We start from the raw sequence: 14,645 nt of genomic DNA, 5'->3' as shown, positions 1-14,645 counted from the left end.
CTGATTTTAAGTAAAGGAGGATATTCTCAATCACATGGGTGGGTCTCATCTAAACAGCTGAAGGTCATGAGAACAAAACTGAGGAAGAAGAAATTCTGCCTCAAGACTGCAGCACTGACTGCTCCTGACAGTTTCCGGCCTGCTGGATGGCTCTACCAATTCAGACTTGCCAATCGTGTGATTTAAGTTCTTGAAATACATATCTTAATTAATTTAAAAAGTTCTACTGGTTCATTTTCTCTAGAGAACCCTGACTAATAAACCAACTTTAGCCCCATCTTTTAGATGGGGAAACTGAGGCGCAGAGTTGACCTGCCCAGGTGGGGCCTGAACCTAGGTCTATGTCTCCACCTTCAACCTGCATCTGGAATCCCCAGGTGTCCTGGGCAGGGGTGACTTTCCTGGTCCCACATCCCAGCCAGATGGGGCAGCAGGAGGAGCCTTCCCGTTCCTCCTCCACTCACTTTTGTTTCTCGGTCTCATTTCTATGCAGCAAAGTTTCTGTCAGGAGGGCTTTGCTGGGAGTGCCTGGGAGGCGGCTCCCCTCCGTCAGCGTGGGCCCGGCCGGAGACGTCCCCTCTCTCTGCTCTGTAGGAGGAAAAAGAGGGAAAAGCGCGCATTGCTGAGAGCGGTGTGACAGCCAGAGCTGCCTTCTGCAAACCAGATCTCTCAAAAGCGCTGCGAGAAGAATCGACTTTCCAAACTCGGTGCCAGAGAGAGCACAGCTGTTGGGACCTGCTGTCACCGAGGTCTGCCGGGTTGCAGCCACGGCAGGTGTGTGCGCAGAAGTCAAGTTCCCACTGTGCCAGCCGCACACGGCACACCCAGAGGCGTCCTCTGCCCGCTCAGATCTGTTCCTGCCTCCTTGGCCTTATTTTTTTAAAAAGTTGTGATAAAATACACATAACATAAAATTCGCCATTTTAACCATTATAAAGTATACAATTCAGTGACATTTAGTATATTCGCAATATTGTGCAACCATTACCAGTAATTCCAGAATACTGTCACCACTTCAAAAAGAAATCTGTCACCATTAAACAGTCAGTCCCATTCTCCCCTCCCCCGGCCCTGGTAGCCACCAGTCTGCTCTCTGTCTCTGGATTTGCGTATTCTGGACATTTCATATGAATACAATCATAATATGTGTCATTTTATGATTGGTTTCTTTCACTTATGTTTTCAAAGTCCATCTAGGTTGTAGCATTATTGGACCTTCATTTTTTTTTATGGCTGAGTAATATTCCATTTTATGCATATGCTATGATTTCTTTTTCCATTCACCCTCTGATGGACATTTGGATTGTTTCCACCCCCTGGACGTTGTGAACAGGGCTGCTAGTACACACTGGTGTACACGTTTTTGTTGAGAGCGTCTGCTTTCAGCTCTCTGGGGTATATGCCTAGGCAGAGAATCGCTGGGTCACAGGGTAACTCCAGGTTTAACTTACTGAGGAGCCGCCACACTGCTCTCCCCTGCCCACTGGTGATGGCACGCACTCAGAAGCTCAGTCGTCACCCACCTCACCGCAGGTGGCCCAGGGCAGGGCCCACGTCAGGCTTGCCTTTGCAGGCCCTGTGGTGGCTCATCCTAGGGACCAGTGTGTGCCTTTGGTACTGAATTCACTGTGGGGGAGAGGGTGCTCAGGGACAGCTGTCGAGGGTGGGGGCTCAAGAATTCCAAAACCTGGGCTCCTGACCTTAGACCCCAGGGACTCAGGTAAGTTCTGTCCTGGTTATTAAACTCCTACTGTGAGCCTGGCACAGAAGGGTAAGTGCAAAGCTGGCAGTTTGCAGCGTGAGCCCCTCAAGGGGCTAAGAGTGGTCAGGGCCTAGCTCGTTCACACACACACGCACACACACACACGCACACATACACACGCACGCACTGGGAATTTTCTAGGTACTGGGGCCACAGCAGTGAACAAAAAGACAAAGTTTGACCATCACAGTGACAAGTCCTCAAGGAGAGACGCAGCCCAGGGCTGAGGTCAAGAGCCCTTGGTCTGAATCCCCACCTGGCCACCTGCTGCCTCTGAGACTCGGTTTCCCCTTTTGTAAAATGGGCCTCCTCAGGAGGTTGATCCAGGAGACAGTGAGAAGCTGTGTGAAAAGCATATGACACAGAGCAAATGCCCTCATGAGACAGTTCCCACAACCACCATTACAGAAGGAAGTTCAAACTCCAGAGGAACCTCGGAGGAAGGAGTGACAGGTGACGGTTCTGCTGAGGGACCTCAGAGGTGCCTACATATGAGCTGGGGGTAAAGAACTGCTAATTCCTGGCTTGTCAGGCAGGATGGCTGGACAGGTATTTCAGGTACAGGAACAGAGCTGGCAAAGTGCTGCATTTTAATCGCCATAAGTCTCCGCCCAGGTCCAGGCACACAGTAGGTGTTCATTAGTCACATGGCAGGGAGTGGGGGCTGTGAAATGGGGGGAGGGGTGAGGGCGGGCATTTCCTGAGAAGCAACTTTGTGTCAAGCTTTCATTTGACAGGCCTCAGCCCATTTTATTCCCGACAGACCAAACCTGGCCCACTACCTGTCCAGTAAATAAAGTTTTACTGGAACCCAGCCACACCCACTCACGTATGTATTTCTATGGCTGCTTTCACAAAGTTGAGCAGTTGCGGCAGAATTTGATTATATGGCCTGCAAATCCTGAGATATTTATTCTCTGGCCTTTTATAGAAAAAAGGTAACCTTGTAGGTCTCCGAGGTGAACCCTACTCATTCAACCCTTAGACGAGCATCCCTATACCCGATGGTTCCCTTCTTCACTGCTTCGTTTCCTCCCCGTCTTTCTCACCACCTAAAATCCGACATGTTTTACTAATTTACTGGTTGAAAACCAGCCTCTCTCTCTAGAAGGTCAACAGCACAAGGGCAGGGTTTGTTGTCAGTTTTGTTCCCGGCTGTGTCCTCAGTGCCCCGGTAATGCTTGGATCGTAGCTCAATAAATACAGAAGAATCAGATGGTCATCAATGGCTTTCACATGCCTGCTTCCTCCCCTGCCCATGGCGACCTCCAACTTTACCTACCAGAGGTAACTACCATGCTGAATTTTGTTCACCATTCTCTGGCTTTCAAACATTTTTATCACAATAGATGTATGCCTAAATATTTTTAGCTCTGCTAGTTCTCGACTTGTTTCATCTGGGGCTGGGACAGTGCTTGTTCACTACCTCCTGTTTCTCCCTTCTCTGGGGCACGCAGCCAGACTACATTTCCCGGCTTCTTCTGCAGCAGAGTGTGGCCACAGGATTGAGTTCTGGACGATGGGATGTGGTCAGAAGTGATGTGTGTGCCACTTTCATGCCTGGACCGTATAAACTTGTGTGTGACCCTCCACACACTTTCTCTGCCTGTTGGCTGGTTGTCGGCTTTCACTCTGACTCTGGATGTCACAAGCTGAAAATGACAGGACCATCACAGCTTGGAACATCCCCTGCAATTCCCCGCCCTTCAAATGTATTAAGCCTCTGGGATTTGGGGTTGAAATGTTTCACAGAAGGGTTCTATCTTGCATCTAAAATCATAAAGTCAAGCTCCCTGTGTCCCGAGGATGGCCGAGTTTGGCTGCCAAACACCCAAAGATCAGTTGTTTATTATGTTCATCTCGTGAAGGCCCTTTCAGTACCTTTGGAGCCAAGGAGCTCAGGGTGCCTCTTCCACAAGGCGTGGAGGTCCTGCCGCGGCTGCCCGCTGGGGTCGAAGCTGGGGGGCTGCAGTCTGTCGTCTAGGCTGCGCGCTGCCTCAAACACAGGCCCGGGGTCTGTAGAGAGAAGAGGCCAGGAGTGGTGGGGGCGCTGGGGGCTGGAAGACGCCCAGGCTGAGGCTGTGGGGCCCGGTGGGTCCTTCCACAGAGAGTGAGGTTGGGGGGGGACCATTCACGAGAGCCACTTGGAGTCACTCTGATGGCTTAGGGGAGCGACGTGAACTTTCTGAATTATGAGGAAGCAGCCTTCTCCAGGCACCTACCCAGAGGAGTGGGTGCCATTCCCATGGACGCAGGGGCCCCGTCCAACTGGAAACAGTAACAACTGTCACAATAGCTGCATTTTCCTAAGTCTATAATGCCATCTGTGGCAACCATGAGATTGTGTCTTGCACGCCTCCAGCCACAGGGATCATCACTGAGCAAGGACTCTGCTCTGAAATCCATCAGTCTGAAGCCAGCCTTCCCACAGGTCCTTTCTAGACAAGGCCTGCAGGCAGCAAACGTAGAGGCAGACCTGATCTGTCTCTAATGGGGACGTGGGACTTCTCTGAGGGTAGAGGACTCCTCCATGGCCTTGTCCAGGGCTTCCGTAGACTGGCTGTACATGGTCTGGATGCTTCCACCCAGTTCCCCACCTCTCCCAGCTCCCTCCAAATTTTTATTCACCTGTTTCCCCTCCACCCCCAAAGCATCCTTGCACATATCATCCTTGGGGTGCTTCTCAGTGGGCCTGGACCAACATATCATCATTTGGGATATATTGGGCTGATAAAAAAATGGCTTTTCTGAAAATGCACACCTGGATGTTAGATGCCTCCCCATGTGCCCATAGCTAAGAAGGGGAACGTGGAGGTCCTTCTGCCTAAAATTGTTGCCTCTTCTGTCATTGTCTAATGAGCACTTCCTCTTTCTTCAGATCTGGAATCCAGCACCTGTTCTTCCAGGTGGCTAGGGCAGGTACTAGGAACACCAGGATAATGCCAGAGGTTGGTCTGGCATCTTCCAGGTTACAAAGCCCATCTACGGGAACAGGTTCCCATGATGCTCCCAGTATCCCCTGGTCAACTCGTTTTCACAGATGAGGAAACTGAGGCTCAGTGAACCAGGTGACTTGCTGAAGAGTGGAGGTGAGATTTAAGTCTGGATCTTTCTCTGATGCCACAAAGGCTTCCTGCTGCAGTGGTGTAGACATTTTAACCCCAGTGGTTGCAGGCAGGTGTTCACAGGGGCCCTGGAAAGCCAAGTCCCCCTCATTCCAGACCAAGGGGACTGGGTCTGGTCCGCGGTCCTTTTGAATGCACAAGAGCCCTCATTCTTCCTGCTTCCTCCAGCAGGGTCTGCCAGCAAACACTCGGCCACTGCTCTTTGCTGGGGCGGGCAGAAAGATTAGGAGCACGGACTCTGGAGTTGGATCCCTGGGTCCTGGTCTAACCATACTTGCTTTTCGGGACTGCTGCGTAACCTTGGCAAAAAGACACTAACTCTCTGTGCCTCACTGTTAAAGTACCTACCTCATGGGGCTGTAATAAGGATCCATGCAAAGTGCTCAACATGGTGCCTGGTACTTGGTTAGCTGAGAACAAATGGAAGCCCTGGCTACTCCTGCCTTTCTTAGCTCCAGCCACACAGCCTTCTCTCAGTCCCTCAAATGCACCTTCCTACCCCAGAGCCTTTGTACAAGCAGGAGCCTCTGCCAGGAACACCCCGCCCTCCCCTACCCCTTTCAGCTAGCTGATGCTTACTCGTCTTTGCAACTCAAATGCCGCTTCTTCCGGGAGCCCACCTTGACCAGCCAGTCCTCCCATACGAGCTCTTCCAGCCACCTGCACCTTTCCTTCTCAGCGCTCATTGTACTTACAATTTACATTCATTTAATAGTCCGACTAATTAACACTCTGGACTGAAACTCCACAACCAAAGCTGGGACTGCATCTGTTTTTGCTCCCTCCCTAGACCCCCTGTGGATGAACGAAACCCGACCCAGTCTGACCCAGTAAATATCTGCCGATGGAAGAAGTGGAGTAGGGCCTGGACGCAGGGCCTTCAGGTCTGGCTGGAACAAGGCTGCTTCTGCATTTTCTCTCTCCTCCTGCCTGCTTTTAGGCGGTGGTAGGTTTGGACAGTGTGTGTTTGTGCCGAGGTAAGCAGGTGCGCAGGGAGGCCGCCGTCTTTCCTCTGTCAGCTCTCCCCCCACGGTCCGTCATTTGCGGGGCCTGCTCAGCGGGGTATGCCATTATGTCTCCCTGGGCTGATGTAATTATACATTGACATAATTAACCCAGCAAGCGCATTAGGCAGGCCAGCTAAAAATTCATCTATAATTATTTGTTGTGTGCATGCTAATGAGTCCATCTGCACTGCCTTTGTACAACACGGACAAATTAATTTACAAGTCTGGATTTTTTAATAAGTTCAAGGAAACGCTTCCTATTGTGTCTTGGTTTCTGAGAACGGGAGAAAAAGGCGATGAGCACTTGCCGGGGTCAGGAAAGTTAGATAAACACAGGAGGGTGCCGCTCCACCAAGCGGGCCACAAAGGGCCACGCAGGGCCGGCTCTGGTTCCAAGGAGGTGGAAAAGATGCAGCCTGTGGCTCCCGGACTAGCTGGCCAAGAGCCGGTCAAAGCCAAAAGATTACACTCAGGTGATAAATGATGTCACTGACCCCATTCCCGCGGTCATGCCTGGAGGTCCTGCAGGTCACTCGGTGCCACCTTGTGTGCTCTATCCAGGGGAGCTGTCCTCAGCTGCCCCCTGGGGAGGCTGCAGGAGCGGGGCTGGGCAGACACTCATCCCAGGTTCAGCAGGTTACAAGGCTCTGTCTTTTCACCTTCATTTTCCAGTATGGGGTAACATATGGCAGCTACTGTCACAGAATCTGAAGTTGGCTCTGGATCCAAATACTTTGGGGACTTGAGCCTCGGTTTCCCCACTTACGAAGTGAGAAAAATATAACAGTTCCTATTTCCCAGAAACTACTATTTGAAGATTAAAAAATACTGGGAGGCAGTATGATTTAAAGGCCTTTGGACAGTTAACCTCTCGGAACCTCAATTTTCTCATCTGTTAAATGGGGCTACATGTGTAGAGTATGGTTGCAAGTACTCACAGTGAGAGACCGTGTGCAGAGATTTGCACAGTGCGAGGCGCACACGAGGGCTTGCTAAGTACTGACTGTTGACTGGAGGTGGCATTCCTGGTCTTGTGGCATTCTGGGCACTGACTGTGTGTGGTGACCTCTGCGGAGTCTTGAGACAAGATATGGCCTCATGTATTCTCATCAGACCCCAGGAGATCCAGAATCTAATAATCCTGCTTTGAACACCACTCTGGGATCCAAAGACTCCAGCTTAAAAAGTCACACTGGGTAGGGATCTATAAGGGTAATTTGTGCAGCATCCTCCACCCTGGTGCACAGATAGGGAAAAGCGTATTCTTGTGACGTCCCTCAAGTCTGCTGGTGAGTTGGTGGCTGGGCCGAAAAGACCCTTGGGCTTCTGCTTCCCACAATCTACTGCCTCCTGGGTCCTCAGTTTGAGGGAGAAGGTGCGGGGGAGCGTTCAGATGACTCAGCCAAAGTCAGGCTATGATGAATCCTAACAATCAAAGTACTTTAAGTGTTTTAGAATACATCTGCTCTTTATCTCAGCACTGTGAGGTAGGTACTGTTGTGTCCCATTTTATAGATGGGCAAACTGAGGCACAGAGGGTTAAGTCACTTCCCTAAGCTGAGGCCCAGTAAGATAAGGTAGATGTGGCTATCTCCATTTTCCGGACAAAGAAATGAAGGCCCAGAGAGGAGATGTCAGGTGCCCAAGGTCACTGAGCTCAGAAGTGGCAGAGGTGGGATTTGAACCCAGGTTTCCAAGTGACTCTGCCATGGGCTAAGCTGCCTTGAGCACAAGACCGAGGGCTCTGTTCTGGGCCCTGCCGCCAGCTGCTGTTACCTTGGACAAAGCGCCAGCCCTCTCTGGGCTCCCTATATAAATTCCTATAACGAGCATATCCCAGGCACACACTCAATGCTGGATGCCATCAGGTAAGGGTGGGGGCCTGCTGAAGTGAGTGCTTTTGGCCTTGGGTCTTTGAGCCAGGATGCTCGGGGAGGGTGATTATTAAATGCTTTCACAGTTGAATTTGACACAAGAAGTGTGAACATTGCGAATCCTCCAAATTCCCAAAGCTACCCTCAGATTAAGGTGGTGGGGACCCTATGACACCTTCAGGGGAAGTCGCTTAGGCCCCCTGAGCCTCAGTTTCCTCATCAGGAAAACGGAGATGACAAGCGGGCCAGTGTGCACGGCTGTGCAGGAGCATGCCGAGTCCCCCGACAGAGCCCAGCGCCAGCAGGTTCGGAGTGAGTGCTGCTCCTGTTCTTACTGTTAACGACGTGCGGCAGCCACGGAACGTGCCACCAGCTCTCCCTTCCAGAGAGAGCCTCCTGTGAGGAGATGGCAACCGTCTCCAGGGGCTGCACGTTCCAGTCCACTGCAGCGTCCGCCTGGAGGCCACACTCGCCTGGGGCGCTCCCGGCCAACACCTGAGCACGACAGGGCAGGGCGGTCACTCCTGCCACTGTGGAATGGGCAACCCTTGTAATATGGGCTCAACTGTGTACCCCCCAAATCCGTATGTTGAAGCTCCGGCCCCCAATGTAACCATGTTGGAGATGGCCTTTAGGAGGTAATTAGGGTTAAATGAGGTCCTAAGGGTGGGTCCTTATAAGAGGAAGAGACACCAGAGCTCGCGCTCTCTCCATGCACAAAGGAAAGGCCAAGTGAGGACAAGAAAGGCCACCTGCGAGCCGGGAAGAGCGCTCTTACCAGAAACCAACCCTGCTGGTCCCCTAACCTTGGACTTCCAGCCTCCAGAAGGGAGAAACACATTCCTGTTGCTTAAGCTCCCTGCCCTTCCTGGTCCGTGGCATTTCCTACAGCGGCCTGACCAGATGACTGTATCCTGCTCTGGCGAGCCCTGTCAGCTTGGCCAAGACTTTCTCAGAGTTGCACTGCTGCCTGAGGTCCCTCCTTCCCTCTCTCCCTTCCCAGGTGTCACACCAGCATCGCCATCTGAAGGTTCCCCCGCCTCCTCCTCTCCCTCTCCTTCAGCCTTCCCAGGCATCCCCAAATACACCTCTTGCACGTCTAATGCTATCTCGGTATTGTTCTGCTTCCAGAGGACCCAAAGGAAAATGTGACTATTCTTTTTCCTCCCTCGAGCACCAGACTGAAACAGATCCTCCCCCCATGCTTTCAGAAGGAACCAGCCCTGCCGACACTCTGATTTTGGGCTTCTGGCCTCCAGAACCATCAGCCTGGATTTCCGTTGTTTTAAACCATCCAGTTTGGGGTAATTTGGTACGGCAGCCCCAGAAGACTAATACGCTGTGCTCTGGAAGCCAGACATCCAAAGCGAAGGTGTTGGCAGAGCCATGCTCTCTCCATCTGTCCCACGCCTCTCTCTCAGCGTCTGGGAGTGCTGGCACCCTTGGCATTCCTTGGCTTGTAGCAGCATCGCTTCAATCTCTGCCTCCATTGTCACATGGCATTCTCTCTGTGTGTCTTTCTCCTCTTCTTCTAAGGACTCTAGTCATCCTGGATTAACTTGATACATTTGCAAGACCTTATTTCCACATAAGGTCACATTCACAGGTACCAGTGGGAACACGATTCGACCTATAACATATGGTAACTGGGTACAAACTATGAGAAAGGTAGCTACCAAGACTCTCAGGTCTCGTAGGAAGGAAGTCCTCACTCGGGTCTCACCTACTTCCCTCCTGCTGCACCCATTTCACCTGTGCATTCCATAAGAGGAAGCAGCAGGTCCTGGGCTCTGGTCCTCCTGCATTTTCATCCTCTCCAACTGCTGAGGGATTAGGCTGTGGGCTGAGTACGGTCCCTGCTCTGAAAAGAACACAGCAACGACGATCACTTACTTCCCAGTATTTCCCACTCTTTACTTCTTCACCCTAGCGCAGAGTGTGGAATTCCTAGATTTTATGGGGCACTGGTAAACTCATTTCTTCCTACCCCCCACCTCCCAATCTGGGAGAAATTCATGGCATAGCCCTGAGCTACATTATTGGGGGTTTGATCAGAAAGGAAAAAAATTACTAGCATCCAGAGAACTGAAAGATTCTGCCAAATTACATGTAGGTAAAATGCTCAGCTGTGGCAGCTGGCAAATCCAAGGGTTTCGCACTTACTTTGTCTAATGCTATTATTTGATGCATCAGCTAAATGTCACTGGCTGCTCTTACAAACACAAATTGGAAGAGAGAGAAATTACAAAGACCTTTAAAATGTTTGAGAGAGGTTTCTCAGAGAATCTGATGATCATGGGGGTCTGGGGGCATCTTGCTTTCGATCCTCAGCCCTCCCTTGGGGTGTCTCTGTTGGGTGCAGAATAATGCCCCTCCCAAAAGATGCTCACATTCTCACTCAGAACCTGTGAATACATTATGTTACATGGTGAGAAAATTAAGGTTGCATATGGAAGGCGGTTAGAGTCAGACAGAGATTGAAGATACTATGCTGCTGGCTTTGAAGATGCAGGAAGGGGCCAGGAGCTAAGAAATGTGGGTGGCCTCTAGCAACTGGACAAGGAAAGGGCATGGATTCTCCCCTAGAGCCTCTAGAAGGAACACAGACCTGCCGACACTTTAATAACACAGTGAGATCTATTTTAGACATCTAGGCTCCAGAACTGTAAGATAATAAATGTGTGTGTTTTAAGCTACTAAGTTTGCAGTAATTTGTTACAGCAGCAATAGAAAACTAATACGGTCTCTAATGCAGCCATTTATTCATCAGTACATTTTTACTGAACACCTACTATGTGTTGGACACCATTTCTTCAGTTGCCAAATATCTTCTGAGCACCTGCTGTGTAGCAGGGAAGTTTCTGAGCCCTGGAGATATAGCGGAATAAGAATTCCTACCTTCTTGGGGCTGACAGTCTAAAGAGAGATGGACAAAAGACAAAGAAACCAGTAGCAGTAAGGGGGCTGGGGAAGAAATAAAGCAGTCAGGGCAGACGGTGGTCTGAGGTGTGCGTGTTGTTTGGGACAATGGTGCTAACCGAAGTGGCCTGGCAGGGGAAGGTCTTGTGAAGGAGGGGACATTTGAGCAGAGCCCTGAAGGAGAAGAGGGAACCAATAGGGCAATGAGGTGAAAGAGAATAATCTAGACACAGGAAACACCAGGAGAAACAGCAGACCTTCCTAAGTTACTGTTGCAAAAACACAACTTAGCTCGATCAGCCATTTTACTGATGAGAGCCCGGGTGACCCTTGGGTCCGGCTTCACCTCTCCTCCCTGCAGCTGGTCTGGGCACAGCTGCCACGTGTGGTGGCTGGGTTTACAGCAGGCTCTGGCTCTCCGAACACTAGTTTCTGGCTTTCATTCCCCAAACGCCAGCACCCATCCATCCTGGAGCAGAGGGGGCACCCGTACCCACAGAGCTGGGGTGTGGGGCAGACGAGACCCCCATCCCATATCTTGAGCCCAAAGCCCCAGAGACCTGACGTTTCTCTACCACCCTCTCACCGCCACATGTGTGTATAAATACACACTTCGCGTGTATTTATATCTCATTTAATTATCAAAACAGCCATGTGAGAGAGAGCTGTCATCTCCATTTTTCAGGTGAGAAAACAGGCTCAGCAAAGGGAAGCTGCTTGCTCAAGGTCACCAAGCTAGAAAAAGGCAGAGCTGGATTTGAACCCACTGTGGCCCAGATGCCAAACACTGTTATACTCACATCGCAACTTCTGCTGCATTCACCTGCCCCCAAAAGATTACCAAATTGACATCTGTCCTTATGGGATTCGATGTTTTTTAACTTATATATATTTTAAAGGAGTATTTAGTTTCACTATTATAAATAGATAATTGGGATCCTGTGTCATTAATAGAAGGTGCTTTAACCATAAAAATAAACACTAAGAAAAAAACCCAACCAAATAAGAAAACCAATATTATTACACTCTAGTTAGATCCCATTGCCTGCCCAAGACTTGAGCCTAGGGCCAGCTCTCCCTTGGTTACAAGGGGAGACTCACAGGTGTCCTGTAGATGTCTGAGACACTCTAGCGCCTGACTGAGACATCAGAAGGAAACAGAAAGGTGATACCCAGCGCACAATGTGTCCCAAGTTTCAGTGTTGGGCCAGGTACATCGAGGCTGCTCCCTATGTCAGGTAACCCCACTTGGGAGGGTGCTGGGTCCCACTGAATCCCCCCCCAGTGTCTGGCAAGCCTCACACTGCAGTGTCAAAAGTGACAGAATATCCCCGCGTGTGGAGCCGGGGGGCCCGGGTTTTTGCCGGGCACAGCACTTCCACTGGAAACCTTTCCGCCGAGACCCGCGGCTGCCCAGAGCCACGAGCGAGGCTTAAATTTCCCCCACTTCACTTCTACAATATACAGACGGTCGATATATAGACGTGGGCAGTGGCAGTGGAATCAAACGGCCTGAGATCCAGCCTGAATAAAAGCGCCAAAAACAGGGGACCCCAAATCAAAAGCGTTCGACTACAACAAATCCCTTGGATTAATTGAGCACGTTGGCAGACACGGAAGATCAAATATGAACCATCCGCGGTGGCACGTCCTGACGGGCGTGCAGGAGGGGAAGCATTGTCAAGAAGCCGAGCGCCTCTGCCTTCCAGCCATCAACCTGCTCTTTATGCATAAATTGTTTAATAAAATGACTGATTCATTTTGGTTACATTGGATCTACACCCCTAGGGAATACTGCGAACGGACTTGTAACATTTTAATACCACACCAGGCTTTCCGAAGGCACGGTCGGACCACAGGGATAAAATACCATCTATTCCATCTTCCACCACTAGCTGATGCTGTTGGTGTTTTTTAAAAAAGCGTCTAAGGGGGTTAGGTGGGGAGAGCCGGCAATCTAGAAGAAGCTGTCTCATTCCTCCCACTGTGTCCATCTGAGGGAAAGTGGCATTCGGAGCTTTTTTTAGGAAAGCTGGAGCTGCAAAGGCTGTCCGAGAAGCTGTTTAGAAACACATATATGCACAAGTATGCATACGCCCCTCCAAAATACTTCGAGACAGAAGCCTTCTCCCATCTGGGCCCTGGCTCTGGGTGCCTGTGTGGGTGGGAGGCTCAGGCTATCGACGGCGGCAGTGAGAATAACTTTGATCCTTTAATTTTTTGATAGCAGATGGGGTGCGGGGCCCTTATACACAGCTGTGAGCTATACGTCTGTCCACCTTTTCTTCCCTCCACTGCTAGGGAGGGCTGCTTCGCGTGGGGGTAGGTGGGTGACCCGGCTTAAGCTTGGATGGAGGGGCTGGAGAGGGTCTTTCTTCTTGGCTCTGGGTGGTGATGGTGATAACAATACTACCAACAATTAACAATGGTGGCCACTGTCTACTGAGCATTTGCTATGTGCCAGACACTCAGCTAAGGACGTTATACCATTCACCTTGTTTAATCCTCAAAGAGGTACCAGGAGGTAAGTGTGTTCTTCCGGAAAGGGAAGCAGAGGCTCAGAGAGGTAGAGACAGTTACTCGAGGACACTCAGCCAGGAAGCAGCAGAACAGGACTCAAACCTATGTCTATTATAGAAAAAGTAAAGTTCCCACATACGGAGCTGTACAGAGTTCCAGGTGGGTGGGAACGGTGTCTGCTTTGCTCAGTACTGTGCCCCCGGGGAGAGTGCCTGGCAAACAGCAGGTACTCATATCTGTTGAATGAATTGCAGGGGGCTACTCCTCTGTGCCAGGCACCATGCTAAGTGTTCTCCATTCTCAGTGAACCCACCCAAGAGCCCTATAATTAGGTGAGATCATTAACCATATTTTACAAGAAGGGAAACTGAGGCTCAGAAAAGTCAAGTGTATTATGGAAGGCAAAACAGCAAAATGGGCAATGGCCCCACTCTGTTGCAGGGCCCTTCGGCCTGGAGTCCTGCTACAGCTCCTCCTGGCTTCTCTCCGCCCCCTGCCTATGGAGTTCTGTCTGCTCTCAGCAAAATTCCCCATCCGGAAGTTTAGGCTCTGGAGCCCTGGGCCAGGACGACCAGGAGTTCTTGGCCAGTGAGGGTAAACCTGTCCCATCTCCGGATAGTATGTCTGCATTTCAGCAAAGGGCTCATCCTCTCAACACAGAACCTCTCAACCTACTGGCAGCAAAGACCCTTAGTGGGTTTTCACTCTTTACAGCTCAAATATGCACTGGTTTTGCCCAAACCCTTTCAATTTTTAAACTAATCTTGCATCTGGGTTAGGAGCCAGAGCTCTAGATTCAGGCTACACTTCTCTGCTGTGTGACCTTGGACAAGTGGCTTGACCTCTCTGAGCCTGCATTTCCTTAGCTGCATAGTGGGGGAGGATGGCAGCACCTGCCTCCAAGGGGGCTGTGGGTATCAGTGAACTTGTTTCTGGAAGGGACTGAGCACACCGCCCGACATAAAGGAAACACCCTGGAAACAGTCCCATAGGATGGGAGCTCGCGCTTTAAAATCCAATTCAAAGGCAGTTCTTTCTGAGATTCTTCCTCTAGCCATCCTTCCTTGAAGCCCTTTTTCTGCTGCATGTTCTGATTGTTCACAGGGCTTATGCACACAGTAGGCACTCAGAGAATGAGCTGATGGAAAGCCACAGGCAAAATGCCTAACCTCCCTTTTGATAGGGAATGGTAGCTTACTGAGTGCCTACTGGGTACTGGGATACCAGACGCTTTGATTTAATACTCTTCCAACACTTGTCTACCAGGAGTAGTAAAATTTAGACAGGCGGCCATGAGGAAAGGGTGTTCCTGGCACAGGAAATGGCATGGACAAATGTGTGGCAGGAAATGGTGGGACAATGCCTTCTAAAGTTGTCTACCATCTTTGAGAAAATACATCATCACTAAACTTTTCTTTTTTTATGGGTTAAATACTCA

The 14,645-nt window shown here is 50.4% G+C and overlaps 1 protein-coding gene across 12 annotated transcripts in view; it reads right to left on the bottom strand.

Annotated features, from left to right (window-relative positions):
- The window catches only part of CUX2 (cut like homeobox 2), a 330,271-nt gene that overhangs the window by 60,345 nt on the left and 255,281 nt on the right, over window positions 1-14,645 (bottom strand). For all 12 annotated transcript variants that reach the window (XM_016149701.2, XM_016149704.2, XM_016149703.2 and 9 more), the window contains 2 exons: window positions 3,644-3,778; window positions 465-588 (listed from right to left, as the gene is read on the bottom strand). In XM_016149701.2, the coding sequence (XP_016005187.2) occupies window positions 465-588; window positions 3,644-3,778 (259 nt within the window). The remainder of the gene's footprint in view (window positions 1-464; window positions 589-3,643; window positions 3,779-14,645) is intronic.

This window comes from Rousettus aegyptiacus, unplaced genomic scaffold, assembly GCF_014176215.1.
Source record: "Rousettus aegyptiacus isolate mRouAeg1 unplaced genomic scaffold, mRouAeg1.p scaffold_m13_p_5, whole genome shotgun sequence".
NCBI classification, from domain to species: domain Eukaryota; kingdom Metazoa; phylum Chordata; class Mammalia; order Chiroptera; family Pteropodidae; genus Rousettus; species Rousettus aegyptiacus.
Note: the sequence above shows the minus strand (reverse complement) of the source record. Positions and strands in the feature narration are given on the sequence as shown.